The sequence below is a fragment of the Suricata suricatta genome, chromosome 5 (genome assembly GCF_006229205.1).
Source record: "Suricata suricatta isolate VVHF042 chromosome 5, meerkat_22Aug2017_6uvM2_HiC, whole genome shotgun sequence".
Classification (NCBI taxonomy): domain Eukaryota; kingdom Metazoa; phylum Chordata; class Mammalia; order Carnivora; family Herpestidae; genus Suricata; species Suricata suricatta.
In genome coordinates this window covers 119,898,900-119,923,337 of record NC_043704.1, presented here as the reverse complement: position 1 = coordinate 119,923,337, position 24,438 = coordinate 119,898,900, and the positions used below count along the sequence as shown (strand labels likewise).

Here is a 24,438-nt window from a genome sequence, read left to right as displayed (position 1 = left end):
GAGGCGCGGCCCGTGAGCCCTGAGCTCGGGACTCGCCGCCCTCCGGGTCAGGCGCGGAGCTTCGGAACGGCTGGAGCGCGGGCCTTGGCGCGTCCCCGGGATCCGCGCAGCAAGGCACTGCCCCACTCCCACCCGACCTCTCGCGCCCTCCCGCCGCGCCTGAGCGCCAACTTCCCCAAGAACGCTCCAACTCCAGGCCACCCTGCCGGGCAGCGGGGGCGCTGCTGCTGGACACCGGCCGTGAGGACGCGCCCCTGGCGCTGGGGAGCCAGCCGGCATCTTCGAGGTTGCTCGGGCGGCGGCGGCAGACGCCTCTTCAGGGAGTGCAGGACCTGCCAGCGCTGGCGATTCCTCCCTGCAGGCGCTCGCCCTCTCTTTTATGGTGAGTATCGTCCGGCTTCTGGTGAGGGGCACCCTTGGGCGCGCGGGAGCCAGGAGCCACGATCTGGCAGCGCGGACCTCGTGCGGGCCGGCACTCACCACAGCGGGAGCTCCTGGAATGGGTCCTGCCCGGGTTCCCGGGAATTCCTCTCTGCAGGCTGTGGCGGCCCCAGCTGGTTTGGTTTTGCGCGCAGCCTTGGGCCGTTTGGGGCTGGCCCCTCTTGCCGTAGGTTCGAAGCCTGCTGCTTCTCTGTGTAATGGAGACAGCACGAAAAACTGTCCCCTTGCCTGGGTTTGGGTCCAGTATCCGTCATTCCCTGGCTGGGTGACCTTGGGCAAGGAGCCAAACCTCAGTTTCCTCATCCGTAGAATGGGGATGATCATGGTACCTGTTTTATAGGAGTATTGGTAGGATCTACGAGGTGACGCTTGTGAAGTCCGTAGACCTGTGCCTGGCACATAGGAAGTACTCAGTCAAATGCTAGCTACGTTATTATTAGCGGTGTGAGCCCACGCGTGTCACAACTTTCCGGAATTGTAGCAGCTCCCTCGTCTATATAACGGGGGCTGAATAAATTTTGGGGGTCTGGGTGGGGTCAGGGGATTCGGAGCGGTGGAAATTAAGGGCCTGGCACACAGCAGGCTGTGATGAAGTGGTGACTGTTAGCGTTTACTCTAGACGCTGGGGTTGAGAGGCTAGTCGCCTAGCCCGAGCGCTGCTCGGGGCCAGTTTCTGGCCTTGCTTAGAGACAAACTTGGTGATGCTCAGGAAGGGAGGGGTCTCGAGCTCCGCGAGTCGCGGACAGGGGTAGGAGGTGGGGCCTGGGAAGGAGGGAGGAGGCCGGAGCCCGGCGCGCGGCAAATGTGTCTGCCCGGGTAACGCTGGACGCGCCACGGGCTCCGGGCCAGGAGGGGACACCGAGCCCAGGACCTCTCTCTGGTGGGAGAAGCTGAGAAAGTGGCCGCTCCAGCCTCCTTAATGGCCGACCGTGGACTACTGAGGACTGGAAGGGAGAGGAGAGCAGTTTTGTACCGCTGTCACGAAGAGGTGGGGAGTTCTGGGCTCTTGGAGTCAGGCTGGAGTTCGAATTCCGCCTCCACCGTCAGCCCTCCGTGTGACCTTGGGCAAGTACTCTAATCTCTCCCAGTTTAGTTTCTTAGTCTGCCCTATCCTCCTCCGGGGGCGGTTGGGGGGAAGGGGTGTCGAAGAAAGGATTTCTCTCCTCTCTAGGAATCTGAGCCCCCATCTTTCCACCCACCTTCTGCCCTCCCCGAAATCCGATGAGCCTAAATCCGGAAGACGTGAAATGTTATGCCTGAGCCTCAAGGAAACGCTATTAAAAGGAGAATCCAGCCTCTGCCCACCCTCTTCCCGGCCGGTCACCGCAGCATAAGAAGAGATCAATGCACTAAATCTCAGTCTCTCCATCTCTGTTTCCCCACCTTCTCACCTCTATCCTCCAGCCCCATCCCTGCATCTCCTGTCACTCGGGCTGATGGGGGACCTCTCCTCATCCCCCAAAACCTTCATTTGTTTTTAAAGCTCTGCAGATTAATGGAGTTTGCAGAAAGGCAGAGTGTCAGTAGCATGATATAAGCTAGCTTTACACAAGGGCATATTCCTCTGAAACACACCCTCTGATTGATTCAATTTTTAAAACGTCCTTAAAAAAGTAATAATAGGAATTTAAGCCACCTTTGACACACAGCAAACAAAATTCAACTTGCTGGCCACCCCACTCAAATATCTCTCCAGTTTGTATTTCTATTTTATTTCAAAGACAGATAAATTCAATTATATAAAAAGAAACTCTGCATGGGAAACAAAGCACCATAAATAGTCAAAAGTCAAACTAAGGGGAGAATTATTACTGTGATCACAAAGGGCTCATCTCTTTAATATGTAAAATGTTCCTCATGTCAATAAGCAAAACACCAAAATTGGATAAAGACCATAAACAACCCCCCCAAAGTGAAATGATAGTTAAACATATGATAAGATGCTCTCCCTCCTTCAATAAGAGTGTAAGTTAAAATTGCAGTAAGTTAGGGACCCTGGGGAGGCTCAGTTGGCTGGGCTACCAATTCTTGATTTCAGCTCCTGTCGAGATGAAGAAACTAAACTGGAAGAGATTAGAGTACTTGCCCAAGGTCACACGGAGGGCTGATGGTGGAGACAGAATGGGTCATGGTCCCAGGCTGATGAGATTGAGCCCTGAGCTGAACTCCACGCTGAGCATGGAGCCCGATTAAGATTCTCTCTCTGCCCCTCTCCCCTGCCTGTGCTCTTTCTATCTCTATTAAAAAAAAAAACCCACTATAATATATTCATTTTCACTTCCGCAGATGTAGCAATAAGCATTTATCAGAAACATCTTTTAAATTTTAAATAAATCAAAGCCCTCTCTATCTTTACAGCCTCCTCAAGGCTGCCACACAGTAGAATCTGGTCACCACCAGGGACTTCCAGTTCTGGTTACTGCCCCTTCCTCCCTTTTGTCATCATTTTCTGCCCACATCGTTGCCCTCCACTCCGGGCCTTTCTGGTTTTGCAGCAACAGTGGAAGGACTGCATTTGTTGTTCCTCCTCCTAGACTACTTTTTCTCTTTGCTTTTCTTAAGACTGGCTCCTTCTCTTCGCTTAGGCAGGCCTGTCCTTGGGGGGCTTCGCTCCTGGGCCAGTACAGAGTTCCTCATCCCTCTGTGAAGAGACTCAGTTCAAATCACCAAACAGGAGCTACTTAATTCTCTCTGAGTTGCTTGGCCTGTTGTCACATAGCCAGGCTCTTGAAAGGTCCCTTCTCTGTTGTTATAAGAACGAAGGTTCTGGGGCAGCTCCCTGGGTAGACCAGGCCATTCTGTGTGGGAAATCGGGGGTGGGGAGGGGAACCTGGGGTGAAGTTACCAGGCAGAAGCTTATGCCTCATAGTCATTAAAAAAATTAATACATAAATGTGCGTGCTTAATTTATGTGAACATAACCATACGTATTTGGTTAAAGAAGATCAAGAGCCTAAAATACCAACAGATTTTTAATAAAACATGGTTCCTGAATAAGTCAACTAGTTTATCTGCTGCTGCTCAGCTCAAGAAATAAAGATCTGTTTGGAAGCTGTGGGAAAAACAGGTATTTCTGCTGAACCCTTTGGGAAAGAGGATGGTGAACCCAAATCAGGTATCCTGGGCCTTGTGGATCTTTCCACGGCAGTGTTGACTGCATGTGATTTTTGCTTCACATATTGAATATAGAACTTAATCCCCTTTTAAAGTGTGTACTTTATTCATTTTTTTTTAGTGTGTAGTTTAATTTCAAAAAAAGTATTTGTTGCTTTAAAGGCAAACTATATGGGAGATGTGGGGTGGTATTCTGTCTTCAGTCCAAGTACTTTCTAACCTAGCCAGAGGGAGCAGGGGCCGGCTGGATGCTGGCAGGAGGTAAAGGAGAGTTGGTTGCTGGCTTTGCCAGCAAGAAGTGCAGCCCCCAGTACAGACGACAGCAAAGCTGAGGATGCACAGAGATGGAGGGCTGGCAGAGATTCTGCCCAGCCTGCCTGGGGGTAGTAATCAGCTAGGTGAGGAGAAATGGGAAGGCTCCTAGGACACCAAGGTGTGGACAGGACATGGTGCTTGGGGGAGTCTGGCTTGGCCACACTGAGTCGGCTGTGTGGGAGGCAGTGTGGGCGAAATCAGCAGGAGCAGGTCCTGGGGACTGTTGTGGCAAACCATGGGGTGTCGCTTCCCCCAAGAAGCCATGTGGAGAGGTGAATGAGGAGATGGGCGGTGGCATGGTCAGATTTACCCCTTGGCAATGTGGGTTTGGGGGACATAGACTGGAGTCCAGGAGCCCCATTAGGAGACCATTGCAGTAATCCAGGCAACAGCTGAGCTGAGGGAGAGCTGGAGGCATTAAACAAGAGAGATGGGGGAGTCCATGGCAGAAAGGGGGGTGTACAGAGAGGAACCTGGTATGCTGGAGAGGGAAGAGGCTGAGGTTCAGCCCTGGACCGTTGGGTCATCGTGTCCCCAGAAGTCTGATATCTGAGAAGGTGAGCACACTTTCCAGATGAGGCCTGTGGTAGAAAGAGATCACCTGGCTTTACAAGGCTGTTTGAAGAAGCACCTAATCTAGTGGCCAGAGGCTTCCCAGGAGAGGGTTTTGGTGAAGGCACCAGGTACCTGGGCTGGATTCCCAGTTTGGAAGAACCTGCAGAGGCCAGAAATGAGAGAAGACACATAGAGAGAGAGAGAGAGAGGAGCAGAAACGGAAGATGTGACCTAGGGGGTACCCCTCAGTTTATGGGGCAGGCAAGGTGCATCCTGGAGCCAGGCGGTGGCAGGAAGCTGCGTTGAGCTCTGTACCTCCATGTGTGCACGGGAAGGAGAGGCCCAGAGCAGCTCCAACGTCATCCACCTGGCGTAGCCCTGGGAAATGTCATTGATGGTGAGCATGGAGCTCTGCTTTCTCCAGCAGGGAGCCAAGATTATTCCAGTTAGCCAGACCACAGAGATAGCTCCCTCTCAGCCACGTACTACTAGATTGGTTAAGTTACATAGATTCCTAGGGCTGGGGGCTCCCTCTCACCTGGCCACCCCCATCTTCTCTGTCTCACCCCCACCCCGGCCTGCCTGTTTTTCCAATTCCTCACCAGCCCCCTTACCTTTTGTCTGTTCCCGTATCTCAAAAATGCTCCCAGAGACCTCAGGCTTAACAGAAGGACCTTCAGAAATCCCAGCAGGTGCCTATCATGATCTCCTCAATCAAGCCTGAGGCATGAATAGCTTTGGTTTTCTTCAGGCATCCTGTGTTTTCCCACAACCACTTAAACCAAATGGGTAAAGTTCAGCTTGGGAGATAACTGAGGGGCTAGACATGAAGATTATTGTTTCCCTCAGAGAATTTTCCCTACAAGGGTCCCAAAGTGTAGCACCCCCCCCCCCCCGCCCCAGCCCCTGTGGTCCAGCTTTCCTCTAGCCCAAGCCACGCTGGGCCTCACGGAGGCCAGCTGCCCCTCAGAACAACCCGAATGTGCCTGGGGCTGCCCTCTGAATGTGGGAGCAGCTGCAGGGGGACCAGGCCTGCCCAGGCTGCCTGTGTATCAGGGCCTCTGGCCTCGCCGCCACAGAGGTGTGTCTCTTTCAAATGACCTTGCAGAGCTTGCCGGCCTGGTCTCCGCCCAGCAACCTCCTTCATCCCATCCTCTGCTCTCCTTGCTGGCTGACAGCCTGAGCTTCTGCCTTGGGGGCTCCTGGCTCAGTCACGCGTGGGAGGATTCCCATGGAAACCCCAGAAGAAGGAGAGGCTGGGGAAAGCCTCACTGATTCACACTCTAGGAAGACAGGCGTGAGACGGGTCCACCTGGAACTGGACAGATGGCTCTCTTTGTGAGCTCTGGGGAAGAAAAGACTTGCCCGGCCAGTTGTAGCGTGAGCTCCCTGCATGCGTATAGAGGGGGAAAGATAATGGGTGTCAGTGGATAAAACCTTGGGGGTTCTTTAGTTCATTCCTCATCAGTGGTTTCATTCTGGATGAGCATCTTGGAATGAAGCAGCCCCTGTACTTAAGGTTTGTGTTAAGAAAATCTCAAAAGCATCCCAGTCAAACCAGGTTCAGGTAGGTATCCTTGGCACCATTGAACAGAAGCAAACATTAAAGAATAAAGATGCAAATGAATGGCCTGAGCTCATGGATTTCTGTACTTCCAGCTCATGCCTCGGTGGAGGTTCTTTTACTCATTACTCATTTGCTCAGGCTTGTGCGTCATGTAGACATTCACCTAGCCCTTGCTCCGAGCCAGGGCCATAGAGAGTCCCTGGGACCACAGTGAGGGGACCCAGCCCTGCTCTCGAGTTGTTTCCTAGCTGGCAGTGGGGAGGCAGCTAAGGAGGATCAATGGCTTCCTGTGATAAGTCTGGTGGGGAAAAGTGTAAAGGCTCTGTGAGCAGGGAAGGAGGAAGTGTTGAGCTGAGTTACTCACCTGTGTGCCTGTGGGGGTGTGCAGGGAGAGGGAAGGGACGAAGGCAGCAGCGTGAAAGGACAGGAATCTGTGGGCTTACGTGTGCCTGTTGGGAAATTCTGGCAGGTTGATAGGGGATGCAGTGAAGGGGTTTGTGGGAGACGATGGGCCAGGGGAGCACTTTGGGAGGTTAGGGTTAGGGCTCTACACTTTTTCCTGCTGTGGAAGATTATAAGCAGGGGCATGATTAAATTAGTTTTGCATTTTACAAATGCTGGAGTATATATTTAAAGGAACTATGCTGTCTATTAAAGGAATTCAAATTGTATCAAACTGCACTGGTTTTTTAATAGTTTTTGTCATTATTCAGACCCGTCACTGTGTGTGACCCCTTTGGTGTGAGCTCTCCCCAGAGGGAAGCGGTCTGGTTTTATATGTTCCTCGAGCCTCAGATCCCCAGGGAAGCAGCATCGCTGTCGGTTACATGAAGGAATGAAATCCACACCCACCCCTAAGTCTGAAGCCAAAGGCCACACTGAGAGGAGGGCGGCTCACCCCGTCATTACCAATTCCTGCAGCGTCTGTCTTGTGGCAAACCCCATGCCTGGGTGAGCCCAGCCAGACTGGCCTCCGAGAATGGGATTTCTGGGCCCGTGCCTGTGAAGACTGAGCGTCACATTTTGCAAACCGCCCAGGCCCCTTAAGCGATGCGACCCGACACTTCACGTTTCCTTGTTTCTCTGTTGGGTTGCACCACCCACCAGGGTTCTGGAGAGGGCAATTGGCAATTTAGGTTTTTGTTTTCTTGCTCAGTTATCACTGAAGCCCCAGGCAGACCCTTCCAGATAATGTCATTAAGCATCCCCATCCAAGCGTAGACTAAGAAATTAAGCTTGGTTTTGGGGGAATGTGAAAGAGGCACCATTAAGCATTGTTCAGTATGCCCTCTGCTTAGTGGGTTGAGAGGCAATGTTATTATTCAGATCAGGAAGTTGGACTTGGTTGTATCTCCTGTGTGCCTGGCCAAGTGCCACGTCCTGTGGTGGAGACGAGATGTGACAAGCACCCACTCCTTCTGGCTGAAGAGAGAAGGCGGGGACTGAGACTGACCTGGCTACTGCTCTATCTCTAGCTCTCAGCAGCACAGAGCCTGGCACGTGACAGCTATCCTCCAAGTGTTTGTTGAATGAATAAAAGAGGACTAGGGCAGGAAGCGTGCACAGCAGTATTTAACAAAGGGGCAGACTGGATAAAGCCGAGTCAGGTGATCAGAGGCGATGACAGTGTTAGTGGCAGAATTAAGCCCCACGTTCCCATCTCCTGACTACATCCTCTGACAACCAGAAAACGACCCTCCCTGGAGCTGGTGTCACCACTCCACCGCATACATGTGCTGTACCCTGTCTTTAGAGCGTGGTGCCTGTGTCTGTGCATGGAGGGGGGCTGAGAAGTGCAGGTGAAAGATCCCTGTCCTCAGAGAAACCCCCCTAGAGGTGGAAAAAAAAGCAGATCAGCAGGATTAAAGAGACCAGGCTGGCTCTGGGCAGGGAGAGGTGCTGGGCAGGTCCCTCGAGACCTGGTGGGTCAGGGCAGGCTTCCAGGAGAAGGTGGAGCTCTCATGCAGGATTGGGGAGATGAGGAAGGAAGGACTAGGGGCTCCACCCACCTGGACAAAGACATGAGGACTGACCTGTGGCCTCGGTTTAGGAGTTAGGACTCTGCGTTACTAACTTCCTTTCTCCCAGCTCTGGCCTCGAGCCTGTTGTCAGTGGGTCATTCTATCTCTTGATTCCGATCCTGACCATTGCCCTTGCCATGTTCCATGGGACTAAAACCAAATCTCTTAGCCCCTTTTATTCATTATTCACTCACCAGTTGCAGGAGACCGCAGGAGCTGGAACTTCCCTGGGGTGAGGACTGTAGAGGCAGGGGGTCTTGGTTGGGTGCAGGAAAGGTGAGGGCAGAATAGGGCCCCCACTGCAGACCAGGATCTGGGCTAGAAGCTAACACATAGTCCCCTAGTGTTGAGCATTTGCGCTGACCTCCGTTCTTTGCTGCTATGACCACTCTGTCCTTTGCTGTCACTGAATCCTCGTGCACACCCGTGGTCGTTTCTTTATGATGCATTCAGGTGCCACAATGGCCATGTCAAGAACATACAGTGTAAAGGAGCACTTACTGTTTTCAGGGTACCTCCCAGGTGCCCTGTGCCATTCCAGACATCCTTGCAAAGGCAGGCAAGGTTAGCACAGAGTTAGCAGCCCTTTTTAGGTGAGTCTCGGAGAGGTTATGTCCTTGCCCAAGGCCCAGTGGGCATCCAGGCATTCAAACCCTGATCTTCATGATAATGTGCAGTTGCTAGTTAGTGGACATGAGCACTCTGTGTGGGTCCTGCCTTGGGGAGAGCAGCAAAGGGCCGTCTGTTACATGTCTGCCTTGCCTCACCCCCAGTGTGGGCAGCCTATAGGGGATCCCCACCTGCCACTGTTGGGGCAGAGGCCTTGAGGCCCTGAGACTGCAGCTGGGAAGGAGAGCCCTTGGCCTCAGTGACCCAGTGCAGGTCTCCGCTGGGGATGTGGTTTGGCTGTTGCTTTCAAACACATTAAGGTGTCTCTTCAACAGCAACACCTCCAAAGTTGGCCTGGTGTGTACAAGGATAACACGGCTTCCCTTAGGCAAGCCCTGTGCGGGCCACGCAGCCCTGATTACAGGCCTCTGCCCTGTTCTTAACAGCGTGGGGGAAAGTGGGAGAGCTTGGGCTTGTCCTACTGTGGCCCAGGGGTCCCTCTCAGTCCTGCCACTTGCTAGGAACATCTCTGAGCCTGGTTCCTCATTTGAATAAAGGGGCAGATGCCTTACAGTTCCTGTGAAGTGTCTGTCATGCCACCTGGCACAGAGTGGGTGCAGATACTTAAAGTTATGTTGGAGAAAGTACAGAGGAGCACATGCAGTGGGGACTTTGGGTTCAGGATGGGAGCCACATTCACTTCGGTCAGGCTGCTTCCTCTTGGCACCTCAGTTTCCTGGTCTGTTAGACTGGGACTATAAGGTGACTTTAAAAGAATAATAAAAGTGACAGAATCCAACCCCCTCATAGTCCACTGTGTCAGGGCAGACTGTACAGACTTACAGAGATGGCCCTGGATGCATGTCAGTTCTATTACCTGAGTCCCCATGTACACCCTGCACCTCTCACGTGTTATTGTGCTGATTTCTCATAATCTGGTTGAGGCCCAAGGGCCGAATGAAGGTTGCCATGAAGCTCTAAGGTGAATAGAGGAAAAAAAGCAAGTTGTCTTGCTCACTGAACCACAGTGTCCAGTTTTCTTGTAGACACAACTGGTCCTCATTTCCATTTGGGCCGTTTGGGTTCGATGCCTCACCCCTTCCCCACTCTCATACCTCTTCCCTTTCACTCCCCTGCCTACCCTCCCCAGAAATGGCAGCACACCTCACGTAGGTTCTGCACTTTGACCTCATCATCAGTACATTCTTTTCTTCAGTTGCGTAGTATTCTATAACATGGATTTACCATAATTTATTTAGCCTGTCTTTAGTTTCGTTTTTTCCCAATTTTTTGCTTTTACAAACAATGCTGCAATGTAGTACATATATATATAAAATGTTTGATATATACATGTATTATGTATAATACACATTATATGCATCTGATGTATTATACATACGTACGTAGTTCTGCATATTTAATACTGAATAAGTACTGGAAGTGGAATTGCTAGGTCAAAGGGTGTGTGTATTTCCATCCTGAGGTCCCAGCGTTTTACCTTCACGTGAGTAACGTATGAGTCTGTCTGCTTCTCCAGGAAGGTGTTATCTGATTTTTTTGAGCTTTTCTAATCTGATAAACAAAATGACATTTCATTGTAGTTCCAACTTGTCTCTCTCTCTTTTTACTTATTTTTACTTATTTTTTTAGAGAGCAGTAGGTGAGGGACAAAGAGAGGAGAGAGAGAATCCCTGACAGGTGCCATGTTGTCAGTGCAGAGCGCCACATGGGGCTTTGAACCCACAAACCGTGAGATCATGACCTGAGCTGAAATCAGGAGTTCAAGGCTTACCTGAGTGAGCCACCCACGTGCCCCCTAACCTGTTCTCTTTTATTATGCACTTGGCAGAACATCTTTTCAAGGAGCCATTTGTTTTTCTTTTTGTGTGAACTATTGTATTTTTCACATTCTGTCTGTGGGTTGGACTTCTCTTACCAATTCGTAGTAGTTTGTCATATATTTGTAATTTGTGTCACAAGTATTTTCCCATATTAAAACAATAAGCAAGTCTAACTTCTTTTATGAGTGATTTTTGCTATGCTATTTGGTTATTTCCTACTTTCATTTTTTTTTTATTTTTTAAATAATTTTTAAATGTTTTATTTATTTCTGAGAGAAAGAGGGACAGAGTGTGAATGGGGGAGGGGCAGAGAGAGAAGGAGATGCAGAATCCAAAGCAGGCTCCAGGTCCAAGCTGTCAGCACAGAGCCTGATGCGAGGCACAAACTCATGAACCATGAGATCATGACCTAAGCCAAAGTGGGATACTTAACTGACTGAGCCACCCAGGTGGCCCAACCCCCATTTTCATTTCTTATTTCTCATATTTATGTCTTCTCCCCACCCTTTACATAATTAGCTTAAATAGTTTATATGTTTCATTGTTTATTTTTGTCAATGAAGTCCTGCATTTAAAGTATAGTTAACAATATAACTTGGCTGGCTCAGTCCATTAAGCTTTCGACTTTCAGTTTCACCTCAGGTCATGATCCCATGGTTTGTGGACTCAAGCCGTGCGTTGGGCCTGCTCTGACAGCGTGGAACCTGCTTGGGATTCCCTCTCTCTCCTTCCCTCTGCCTCTCCCCTACTCATGCTCACATGCTCTCGCTCTCTCTAAATAAATAAACTTTAGAAAAAAAGAGTTTTTTAAAAATATCCAAGTGGTAGAGTTCTGTATCATATTTTTGTGATTAATTTTTAGTTTTTCTTTTATGTTATTAGATTCTGTATTATCTCTGCTTTTTTGGTAAGGCTTTTGGCCTGATAAGTGGGAAATGTTTTGATATGTACTTCAATTAACCCTGCCTTATTAATTATGCAATTTTTATTTTTTTATGTCTATACTTAATTTGATTCACTGATCTGTCATAAGCTTAAAAAGGTACATTAAAGTCACCTGCCTCTGCTGTGTATCTGTATTTTCTGTAGCTTTCGCTCTGAATTTTGGTGCTATTATTTGGTATATTAGATCTTAATATTGTTGCATCTCTTTGTTTGGAGATATCTCTTTAAAAAAATTTTTTTAATGTTTATTTATTTTTGAGAGAGAGAGAGACAGAGCATGAGTGAGGGAAGCACAGAGAGAGACAGAGACACAATCCATCCGAAGCAGGCTCCAGGCTCTGAGCTGTCAGTACAGGGCCTAACTCTGGACTTGAACTCATGAGTTGTGAGATCATGACCTGAGCTGAAGTTGGACACTTAACTGACTGAGCCACCCAGATGTCCCTGGAGATGTCTCCTATATGCAGCATATGATTGGGAGTTTTGTCTTATTTTCCAATCTTAGAATTTTTTTGTATTTTACTATGGCCATTCATTGACACGGCTAGTATTTCAAGCTTAGTTTTACTATCACATTTTATGTCTTTGTGTTATGACTTCTTTTGCTTCTTAGAGCAAAATCTTTCAGTGTATGGTCTATTTTATTTTGTGTTGTGTTCTTTCAGACAATTTAGAAGATTTGCACTTTATTTTTAGCTCTTCTAGAGGTTGCCTTTATCACTATTTTATCTTTTTTTTTAATGTTTTATTTATTTTTGATACAGAGAGAGACAGAGCATGAGAGGGGGAGGGGCAGAGAGAGAAGGAGACACAGAACCAGAAGCAGGCTCCAGGCTCTGAGCTAGCTGTCAGCACAGAGCCTGACTCGGGGCTCGAACCGACGAACGTGAGATATGACCTGAGCCGAAGTCAGAGGCTTAACCGACTGAGCCACCAGGCGCCCCTATTCTATCTTTAAAAAGATGTATTTTATCTTTTTTTTAGACTGTGCTAGTTTTCTTCCTTCTGAAATAAGTGATCACAAAATTAGTTTACAAATGTAGTTACAATTTCTTGTGACAGCTTTCTTCTGGTGAATTTTCTTGCTTTGCCATTTTTTGTTGTTGTTCTTCTCCTCCTTTATTTCTCCTGTAAGCATCTTTGACTATACCGTGTGCATACTCCTCTAGATCAACATTTTGCAGTGGATTTATGTAGAGAGGAGATGCCAGGAAGTATTTTTAGGAGAGCAGGATTGCTCCCTGGTTCATGGTAACTGTGTTCCCAGGACTGTGATTTCTTTTGCCCTTGCTTCTACCCAGGCAGCAGAGATCTGTAGCCATGGGCTGCCCCCAGTTCAGGCCCTTCTCCCGCTCTGCCTCACCAACACATTGCTTCCTGTGACGATGGCAGGCCTGTGGTTGGCTTGCTAGCCCTGCCCTCCTCTGTCCTCAGGCTGCCCGAGGCAGCTCCCACGGCCAAACCACATACCCTGTTCCCACTGTTCTGTTTAGGAACCATTGGTTTTTTCCATCAGAGAGTGCCAGCTACTGGTTGGCTCTGCCAGCTTTATCCGAGATCTGCAGCCACAGGTGTTTTCTGTAGGTGTTTTCTCACCCCCATTTGATGTTCTCTGCTTTTGGCAGCCCTTTACTGTTCTTGGCAGTCTTTCCTTATAAGTTGTGGTTCAGGTTACAAATGTGTTCTAGTTTTACTGAAGATAAAATTTACATTTCTTTCTCCTTTATTTTAGGTGATTTGGGATATGAAAAGAAGTAACTGTATTTTGCTATCTTAGGACTGTCTAGTGTTGCAAAGTTTTACGTGCTCTGATTTCCCCCAGATTAAACATTAGCCAGAGCTCTCCGGATAGGGCTGGCATGTGCTGATGTTGGGATCTGCAAACAGAAAGAAAAGAAGATGGGAGTTGAGGATAAAATCGGAGAGTTCAACAGGAATCAGTATACTTGCTGTGCTGGGTAGCAGCAAGGTTCTTTCCTTCTCTATTTGGACTGTGGCTGGGAGTGAGCCACTCTTTGGGTGGGAGGTTGTGGCCAGGCGGAGCAGGGCATGAAAAACGCCTGCCTCTTGGTCTGTCTCAGGGGAAGTCATTCTGAGCCCAGCAGCTCTTAGGCTAGAGTAGCCAGGGCCCATGCCTCTGCTCTGGACTGGCTACCTCTCACCTCTCCATCTTTCCCCACACCCAGGGCTTGTCCACGCAGCCCAAGCACTCTGGGCTCTGGCTGGCCTCCTAGAGATGGGCGCCAAGTCCTCCTCCCTGAAAACCAGGATCCTGCCACAGAGGAGGTTGTCCGGGGTCAGGGTTGTTAACAGTCTTTATATACCCAAAGAAAGAGTATGCCCATCCAAAGGGAAGGGGTGCTTGTGGGATGCCCAGAGGATACAGCCAGAGAGGAAAACCTGCCCACAGAGTCTCAGGCTTAGCCCTTTATGTTACTGTCTCTCAGATCACCACACTCCCCAGAGGGTGCTATTTATCCCTATTTTACAGATGAGGAAACTGTAGTCTCAGAGAGGCTAAGAGACCTAGGCTACACAGCTTAGAGATGGAGACAGGGATTTGGATGCAGTGTTTTCTGGCTCCAGAGCCTGGACACTAGCTCCCTCATTCCCCCTGCCTCCCACTCAGCTTCCCATGGAGACCCCACCCCATTCTCAGATGGTTGTCCTGTGCCCATGTTCATGTTACTATTTATGCACCCTGGGCATAAATGGTTGTCCATGCTGCTGTTGTAACCCGTGCCCTGTGCTTCCTTCCAGGAGCTTGGGCCCCTGCCCCAGCCCAGGAGAGGCTGTGGAAGCGTACGGTCCAGAAGCCTGGTACCCAGCCCGGAGGCCCATCCCTGGCTGTGGGGAGCGGAAGCTCCCACGAGGTAGCGGTGGCCTGCAGCGGCCCCCTCCCGGCAGTGAGCCATGGGCCAGAAGCTCTCGGGGAGCCTCAAGTCGGTGGAGGTGCGAGAGCCGGCGCTGCGGCCGGCCAAGCGGGAGCTACAGGGAGCGGAGCCGGGGCGGCCGGCGCGGCTGGACCAGCTGTTGGACATGCCCGCGGCAGGGCCGGCTGTGCAGCTGCGGCACGCGTGGAACCCCGAGGACCGCTCTCTCAATGTCTTCGTCAAGGATGACGACCGGCTCACCTTCCACCGGCACCCGGTGGCCCAGAGCACCGACGGCATCCGCGGCAAGGTGGGCCACGCCCGGGGCCTGCACGCCTGGCAGATCAACTGGCCCGCGCGGCAGCGCGGCACCCACGCCGTAGTGGGCGTGGCCACGGCTCGAGCGCCTCTGCACTCCGTGGGCTACACGGCACTGGTGGGTAGTGACGCCGAGTCGTGGGGCTGGGACCTGGGCCGCAGCCGCCTCTACCATGACGGCAAGAACAGGCCGGGGGTGGCCTACCCCGCCTTCCTGGGGCCTGAGGAGGCTTTCGCGCTGCCGGACTCGCTGCTGGTGGTGCTGGACATGGACGAGGGCACGCTCAGCTTCGTCGTGGATGGCCAGTATCTGGGCGTGGCCTTCCGCGGCCTCAAGGGCAAGAAGCTGTACCCGGTAGTGAGTGCGGTGTGGGGCCACTGTGAAGTCACCATGCGCTACATCAACGGCCTTGACCGTAAGTGCAGAGTGAGGGTGGCTGGGAGTTTCAGACGCTGCCCGTCACGGGAGGAGTTGGGGAGGGTGTCAGGAAGCAGGGGAAGCCCCACCCTCCACGCTCACGTGGAATAACCCTGCCGTGTAGAGGACGTGGACTCTGGGACTCTCCCTTACTGGCGTGGTGATCTTGGGCTGTGCCTCAGTTTTCCTACCTACAAGAGTGGCACAAGGATAGCACTCTTGAGCAGCATTGTAAATACTCTAAGAATGTATGTGAAGTGCTTACAAGAGTGACAGGCACCTAATAAGGGCTTCCTGTGTGGATGCAGATCGTGAATCTTGCTGTCTGAATACTGCTTATGCAAAATGATGTCTCTCCTCTGTGCCAGGCCTCAGGCTCACAGCAGGAGAGTGACAGTGGAAGACAGTCCCTGCACTTGAATGCCATATACTCTGAGTTAATACATATGATAAGTGTAATAAGTAATCATAATAATGACTATCATGTATTGACCACCTGCTGAAGGCAGGGACTGAGCACTCCATTCCCAGCTCTTCCTGGTAAACTATTACAAGGCGGCAACTGCCCCTCATTGCTACCTGATTACTGCCTCCTGGGAATGAGAGCCAAACGTTGTAGAATCTCTTCATTTTTCCGAGAGGTCCCGCGAATCTAGATTGGTATGAACAATCCTGATTGTTAGAAATGGGCAGCAGCTGAAAACACCATGTGGGCAAACAAAACACCCTGGTAGGCTGCAGGCAAGCCCCCAGGCTGCCGGGCTTGATCCCTGGCAGCTCAAAGGCCTCCTGTCATTTAACGAGCACCATCGTGCTGCGAGGCAGCTTCAAAATCATGGTGACAAAAATGGTTATGTTTTTAGGAGGGATTCACTTGGAAGCATTGTGGCCTCTAGACAGAGGCATCCATGACCAGCGGCTGAGTGGAGCCTTGTGAGCTTATACACGCCTCATCCAAATAAACTTCTGGCCCCACACCTCTCACAAAGCTCGCAGAGGCAGGTGCTTAAGTCAGAATTCCAGTTTATTCGTTTCAAACGAGAGATATTACTGCCCCCATTTCAGCGATGACAAAACTGAAGAGCAGTGCTATAAAGAACTGGGGTCTCTCTAGGTCTGTCAGCCTCTGAAGCCTGTTCTTTGTCCATGCTCACCCCTCGCACCCTGTTTTCCACCGAGGAACTGAGAGTAACACCCAAGAAAAGAAGTCAAGAACAAGATTTTACTCAAGCAAAATTTATATTTACTAGAGTGTAGGTGAAGGTGACTGTGTTCAAGGGTGTCAGGCCAGCAGAAAGTGGCTGGTGTGCTCAGCTCTCTGGTGTAATAGGCGGTCTCTTGCTCAGATTTCCTTTTCATGGTTGTTGAACTGAGATGGCCACGGATGGCAAAGGGTTGTTCTGTTTTCACTGATGAGCTGGTTAGATCTCGGAGCAGCTGAGGGTATGCTGAAAAGGGCTCATATAATCATCCCAGTGCCACGTGGAGAATGTCTGGAACCCTCACAGACATGGGGACCAGGCAAACCCCAGCACCGAGAAAACCACTGGCAGCAACAAACACTCTTTTCAAGCAGAAGTGGGACATTTACTTGCCAGAATTTGTCATGGGACTAGAAGGGTGGACTCGGTGTACGAGGCTCTGGAGTCTGACACTTCGTTCCAGCTGCATCCCCAGTGCTCACTGGTTTTGTGTCTTTGGTGAGTCATTCTAATGCCTCACAACTCATCTTGCGTGTCAGTAAAATGCAACAGTGTCAGGTCTCTTTCATAGCTGCTGTGAGATCTCATATGTGCTACCAATAATATGGTAGCTGGGATTAAAGGCTGACATTGATACCCCGCAGGAGCTACCTGAGCCTACAGTTGGGCCCCCAAGGGGGGCTTCCTCTTGGGTATTGATTCACTGATTTATGCCCAGCTATTATCTGTTTCTTAGTTTTCTGGTACAAAGCGGAGGTGCCAACAAGGTTATAGCCAGTGGCTCCCCCATGCATGTTAGGATCAGGAGTAGTCAAGACATGATATCCTCCTTGGGGCAGTGTTGGTGGGGAGCTGGGTGGGAACAGATAGTTGTGCTGGGGACGTTTTGAGCACTTGGATCCTTCAGGTGGCTGGAAAGCTTGGTGAGGCTGAAACTCGGACTGTTCCATCCTGCTCCCTACTGGTGGTGATTTTTGAGGTTGGCTGAAGCTGGAATGCTCCTCCAGGAGGCAAGCAAAGGCCAGGAGGTCATGTGATGCGAGCCTATAACGTTGTTCCATGTCAGGATTGGCTTGTCTGCTATGGCACTGGCCTGTTCTCCAGACAGAAGCAATGTTCTGTATCATGGGCAGGGTATGATTGCAAAAAGGATGAACTCAGTAGAGGCACCTGAGTGGCTCAGTGGGTTAAGCGTCAACTCTTGGTTTGAGCTCAGGTTGTGATCTCACGGCTTACGAGTTTGAGCCCTGCATCAGGTTCTGCACTCCTGCTTGGCATTCTTTCTCTCTCCCTCTCTCTCTGCCCCTCCCCTGCTCGCTCTCTCTGTCTCTCTCTCTCAAAGTAAATAAAATTTACAAAATTATTAAGAGGAGGGGGAGCTCAACTTTTTCTGTGCTTTCAAAGGCCAAGGTCAGCCTAGGACAAGCTCTGACTACAGACTGGGGCCATAGGACACGCTGCTGTGGAGTCTGATAGGGGCTGGTCAAGAAGGGACTGTGTGATGCCTATAGCTGGGACCTGGACTGATGTCCACCAAGAAGATCCCTGGCACTGGGAGGGGTTTGGCCTTAGGGAGTCCCTGGGCAGGGAAGATGAGCCAACATGGGGTTGTGTACATGAGAATTCTGTGCCAACATTGGTCGTGGACATGATGTCAAGTCCCCATACTCAGACCCAATGGGGATGTGGGGGAGCACAGTCAGAGACACGCTTGGGAACAGAAAGGCAGGGCTGCTCTCTGGGGTTGCTTCCCTGGAAGACCACTGGGGAGAGAGCTGTGTCCAGGGCCCCTCACAGACGGTGTTAGACTTTGGCCCTGGCACTCACCAGAAGGCTGGGCACAAGGAATTACCCTCTCTCTGAACCTCACTGTTCTCCTTTGTAAAATGGGCATGCTAAAGGTCGCCAGCACAGAACAGATGCATGGCAATTGGTGCTTTCTGCTTTCATTAGCTAAGTGAGTGGAGCCAGGTCTGAGGGTTCACCTGGGTTACAACAAAAGTGGCCTCAGTAGAAGCTTCTCGTCTAATGTGACAGAAGTAAGTTGATGATATTGTTTTCTCAATTTTTGAATTTTTGTAACAGAGAAAGCAAGACCTAAAAGGTCTAACTTCATTTAACTCTGAAGTATGCGTTCGCTGGGGGGCAAGAGCTCCTAGAAGCACGATTTCCTGTCGCAGGTGTGGTCTTCAGCCCCAGCATGGAGTGAAGAGGTCCTGCGTTTCAGAGTTTGCTGCAAGGAGCTGCAGGGCCTCAGGGGCTGTGCCATCTGAGTGAAGTGCAGAACGTAGGCTGGGCAAGTGGGCAAGTCTCCAGATGACCGGGTCCAGGGCCCAAATAATAACACCAGTAATAACACACCAGCAATAAACTAAACTCCCTCGAAGGTGGTGCTGTGCTCTCTTCTAAGCACTTTACAGATTTTAACTCACTTAATCCTTGTAACTACTCTTTCAGCTAATGCCTGTATTATCTCATTTTACTATGAAGAAATTGAAGCAGAGAGCTTGAGTACGTTGCTCAAGGGTCACAAAACTGGTAACTGGGGGAGCTGGGATTCAAACGGAGGCATAGTGGCCCAGGGGGCCCCTTGTGGAGATGTTTGCAGAGGGGGAAGGAAGGGAAGGAACAGGAGAGGCTGCTCCACCGGGCTGGGTGGCCACACAGCCACCTGGACCTTTCCTTCAGTAGTGGGTCTGGGTGAGACTCTGGAATGCCATCCGGGTACTTCTCGCTCCTGCCTTCATCTCTAGCCCTCAAAGCTTTTGGCTCAGCACAGAGCTCCATGGGGTATTCTGAAAAGTTAGCTGCATAAAGACAGCCCCAGCAGTGGCTGTGAATCAGGCATGCTTTGGTCGCTACCAGGAGAATGTCACTGAAAATGTCCCAACTGCTGTGAGGTGGGCCAGGCCTTTGGAATCTGCTCCAGACTGGTTTCCGGAATTGCCCCTCAGCTCCCTGGCTCCTCCTTCCACATGTTGGAGGCCAGGAAGGTTGACAGAACGGCTTTGTCTCCTGTCTTGGAGATCTTGGGTGGTCAGTCGTGTGTAAGCGACACAGGAAGCGGAGAGGAGCCCCAGACAGAGACCTGCACACTTGGAGTGCCATGCGGCTTTGATTTGAGAGTCCTATAACAATTACAAGGTTTTTGTTTGTTTGTTTGTTTATGCCACTCATGTGGTGCTCTGGACCAGACATTCTTCTCTCCCTCTCCCCACCTCCTTTTTGTCTCGTTTTTGTCCATACAATAAACTTTGAGACAATGTTGCTGTTATTATCTTCATCCTGTAGATGGGAAAATGGACTCTTAGAAAGGTAAGGGTAAATTAGTGAATGTGCTCAAGGCCACACAGACAGCCAGCAGTAGAGCTGTGCTTGAACCCAGGCCTGAGCACTCCTGTGCCCTGCCTCCTGCTGCCTGGACCATCCCTGACTCCATTTTGCCCACCAATAGGGCCTGATTTCACAGAGCAGGTGTTGGTGCCCAGGACTCATTTTCTGGGGTAGGGGTTGGCGGGGGTGGGGGGGAGAATGGGAAACATAGGATCTCAGGTCTAATTGACGGAGAAGGCTTGGCCGCCTGCATTGGGCCAGGGAAACTGTATTCCAGACGTTGTTCCTAGATGGTTTAATTGATCTGCCAACAAGTATTTATTGGCGCGATGGCTCAGCAGAAGAGGCTGGCAGCCAGCCAAGGCTTCTGGTATTGATGAAGGCCAGAGAGAGTTTTCTACCAGGATGAGCGCAAGGACACCATCCCCTTGTCAGAGAGATCTTCCAGTTTGCACTGAACTCCCCACCTTCCTGCTCAACTCCCATGTGTCTCTCCCAGTTTCCCTGACATTGGGACTCCACTCCTTTTCCCTCCTGACCCAGGGCCAGGCCTGGTCTCCCTTTCGCCCCTCTGCCACATTATGCCCGGACCCCAGCCCTCAGCCCAGGGCTGTCCCCTGCATACTCCTTCAGCACTGAGTGCCCCTCATCTGCTCCATTCACTTACTTGTCCACATATGTGTGTGCCTTCTTTCCCTAAGTAGATGTGAAGTAAGTTCCTTAGGACAAGTGATGGTGACCCAAGAAGAATGTGTGGGGAAGTTGTAGAGACTTAAAAATATGTATGCACTTACTTATGTTTGTTTTTTTAATGTTTATTTTTGAAAGAGAGAGACACAGTGTGAGCAGGTGCGGGGGCGGGGGCAGAGAGAGAGAGACAGACAGAATCCAAAGCAGGCTCCAGACTCTGAGCTGTCAGCACAGAGCCCAATGCGGGGCTCAAACTCACAATCCTGAGATCATGACTTGAGCCAGAGTCAGATGCTTAACTAACTGAGCCACCCAGGTATCCCTGGCTGGTGGGAATGTAAACTGGAGCAAGCCGCTCTGGAAAACAGTGTGGAGGTTCCTCAAAAAACTATCCATAGAACTCCCCTATGACCCAGCAATAGCACTGCTAGGGATTTACCCAAGGGATACAGAAGTGCTGATGCATAGGAGCACATGTACCCCAGTGTTCATAGAGACACTGTCAACAATAGCCAAATCATGGAAAGAGCCAAATCATGGACCTCGAGGGTGTCATGCTAAGCGAAGTAAGTCAGGTGGAGAAGGACAGATACCATATGTTTGCACTCATAGGTCTAACAGGAGAAACCTAACAGAGGACCATAGGGAGGGGAAGGGGGGAAAAGAGCTGGGGAGAGCGAGGGACACAAATCATGAGAGACTATTGAATACTGAAAACGAACCAAGGACTGAAGGAGGGGGAAGGGGGTGATGGCCTGGAGCGGGGTACTTGTGAGGAGAGGCACTGGGTGTTATATGGAAACCAATTTGACAATAAACCATTATAAATTAAAAAAAAAAAAAAGAAAGGCAAACTGAAGTTTAAACATTACAAGGGAATACCCCCCACACATACCCATAGCTGCCCCGCTCCTCTCCCTGCTGGCACCCACCATTAACAGTTTCTCCAGTGTCCTTCCAGAATTTTATGACTGAGAATTTTTACATGAATGTGATCACACTGTAAACATTGCTCTGTATCTCACTTCCCCTTTAATAGATCTTGACAGTTACGTAATATGATTAATGTAGAGCTGCTTCATTCTTTATTCACAGCTGTATGGAGTTTCTTGGTATGGTTGTATCATCATTTAATAATTCAGACCCCAATTTTTTGACATTAGGCAGTTTCCAGTCTTTGAGAATGGTCATTTGATTTCAATTTAAATTTCATTTCTGCCTCTTGGCCAGTCAACATCCTCAAGCCATTGTTTTCCCATCTGTGCAGTGGGAATAATCATATGTCCCTTTGCATCACTGCTGTGTTAGAAATGACGTGGAAACAAAGCATGGTCCAGCATGTGGTTCCTAGGTGTGTGTGCTGGAAGGGGCTGTGGGTATTACTACACTTACCCTGCAAGGCCGACTGGACCATGTCCAGTGCTGAACTCATCCTGGGCACTTGATGAATCTTGTGAATCATTTGGCTTCTAGTGTAGAATACAGTAGAATGACATTAATTTGCCATTGCAGAGGCTTCAGACAGTACCGGACTCAGATCATTTGAGTTGCATAATCTAGTCAGTCCTCTCATAGGGTGAATGTCAGTGCAGTAGGTCACCTGGTCCCTGACCTGCACAGAGCAGGTCCACAGTGAGTGTGGTTTGCTGTTCTGTTGTTGCTGTTGCCACTGTTGAAGGCAGTGGTTCTGGGAGGTAGGGACGCATCTCAGCCCTCTCGGCCACTCTCTGTTGCACCCCTTGGGACTGAGGACATAGTAGGTGCTCAGTAAGTACATGTGAATATACTGGCCTCCTACCATCCGGCACAGCTTTTCTTTTCTCTGTGGCAGCAGGACCTGAGTCACAGTTAGCTGGAACAGAGGGAGGCTGGCTGCGAGAGGGCCCCCTCTTGGCCCCCCTCTTAAAGCCTGACCCGAGAGTGACCCATTCCCACCTCTCATTGTGTGTGGAGCAAAAGCACATCTGTCCCCACACTCAGGCCAGGCAGAGGCTGCACGATGGGCAGGGCAATTCAATTCAGACTCCTGACATTCAGAAAGTGGCCCCTGCCCTTTGTTTTCCACAAAAGGGAACAGCTCTGAGCTGATAAAAGCTTTTGCTCAGACACAGTGGCCCTGCTGTGAGGGGGGGGTTCACATTTGAACAGCCCTGGGTAGTCCTGCCTGTAGGAAGTGGGCTTTGGAGCACAGGCTCAGTCAGGAGAGTGTCACCATGGGCCAGGGTGGAGTTACATGCAGGGGCCCTAGAAACAATACACGCCTGCCATCTTCCTTTCAGAGGGCCTCAGTGTGGCCTTGTGGGACGAGCTGGGGCTCACTCCTGACAGGGTTGTTCATTAGCTGTGATCCTGAGCAAGGCACTTCACTTCAGAGCCTCAGTTTCCCTGTCTGTAATAGTAATTGAATCATACCATGCTACAGGGTGTTGGGGTTATGGATGATATATAGGAAGTAATGGGGCTAGTGCCTGGATCATAGTAGATACGAGAAAAAGTAGGTTTCAGAGTTGCTAGTTATGACCACTGTAGCTCCCATAGATTGGTAAAATTACTGGTAGCGTTATTAAATATGGAAATACTCATTGTTAATAAATTTTGGTCCACGGGGTGCCTGGATGTTTAAGTGTCTGACTTTGGCTCAGGTCATGATCTCATGGTTTGTGAGTTTGAGCCCCATGTCGGGCTCTGTGCTGACAGCTCAGAGCCTGGAGCCTGCTTCAGATTCTGTGTCTCCCTCTCTCTCTGCCCCTCCCCCACTCGTGTTTTTTTTTTTCTCTCTTTCTCTCAAAAATAAACATTAAAAACATTCAGTCTACATTTTGAAATCTGAGGGATTTCACATAAGGGAGTATGTTGGTTTGGGGAGGTTTTTGACTCTTTTATCTTTAAGACCCTTGGTGGAAATGCCACCTGCGGTTCAGAGACCACTGTGAGTTTGTTGCAAATGAGCTAGGAGTGTTTAGCCTTCCCTATGAGCAGTTTCAAAGGTTTCCAGCGAAGTGTCTGGTTTAAGCGTTTTGTAGTTCGCGGCGGTGACTTGCCTGGTGAACGAGTGTTCAGCAAGGATGTCCAGATAAGCGACCTCCTCACCAGCGGTGCCCCATGTGTGTATTCAGTGGGGATGGGCTGCTGGGGTGGTGTACCCGAGGGGCAGCATCTGCCTGGGAACAGACGGTCCATAAGCCCAGCTGTGGGCCAGCTCCTGCGGAACCTTTGGAGGAAAGGGAAGGGGGAAGAGGTGGCCAGATTCCATTCCTGGGGAGCTGACAGGAGGGTGAAGGCAAGCCCCAGGCATCAGAGCTGGCCAGACCCCCACTTTACAGGTGGGAGCTGAATGGACCAGAGAGTTGGGAGGCCATGCCCAAGGTCACCAATAATTAGCCTAAAACGCAGACCTCCCAATCCCCCTTGAAAATGCACTTCACCAGAAACAAGAGAGTAAGAATCTAATGCAGTTTGTAAGCCCATATTGAAAAATCCTGACCTAGACAACAGAGGACACAGGAGTTTAGAGGAGAATGATGCCTTCCTAGAAGCGGCCTTTGCAGTTTGGGGCAGAGTTGAAACCTTCCATGGGTTCCCAGTGCCTCCTACGTGTCAGAGACCCTGTCCCTACCCTGATCAGACCACAGAGCAGGGAGTTCAGCACAGGGACCATGGGTCCTTTGATTTACAGTGAGACAGGCATAAATTTCCTAACTTCTCAGTTCCTCAGGATTCTCATCTGTAAAGCGGGTTTGATGATGGGACTCACCCCGTAGACTTGTGGTCAGTAGTGCTTCTCAAACCTTAACATGCATTCAGGTTGGCTGGGGAATCTTGGTAAATGAGGTTCTGACTTAAGAGGTGTGGGTAGGGCCTGGGATTCTGCATTTCTGATGGGCCTCTAGGTGATGCTCATGCAGCTGCATGCTGAAGGCAGGGCACAAGAGAAGGCTTCCACACGCATGGCTTGTCCCCTATCCCACCGTCCACCTCTCTACCCCCACTCCAATCCTGCAGCCAAGCCAACCTGCGTATTCCTCCATGCCTTGGTCTGTGCTGACCTATTTGTTGGAATTGGCCTGTTCCCCATCCCCCACATCCCCCCCAACCCCCATCAGAGCCCAGTGTTACCAAGTCGGGCTCTGCCCACCACCCCTCCCACCTGCGCCTCGCCCCCGACACTCTCCAGCCTTCTGCTTTCCAGCTGTACC

General features: G+C 50.4%; 1 protein-coding gene across 1 annotated transcript in view; it reads left to right on the top strand.

The window, feature by feature from the left end:
• The first annotated feature begins 85 nt into the window (after positions 1-85).
• Positions 86-24,438, top strand: part of SPSB4 (splA/ryanodine receptor domain and SOCS box containing 4) — a 78,586-nt gene continuing 54,233 nt past the window's right edge. Inside the window, exons 1-2 of the mRNA XM_029940157.1 lie at positions 86-382; positions 14,169-15,015. Coding sequence (XP_029796017.1) covers positions 14,322-15,015 — 694 coding nt within the window. The 5' untranslated portion in view covers positions 86-382; positions 14,169-14,321. The remainder of the gene's footprint in view (positions 383-14,168; positions 15,016-24,438) is intronic.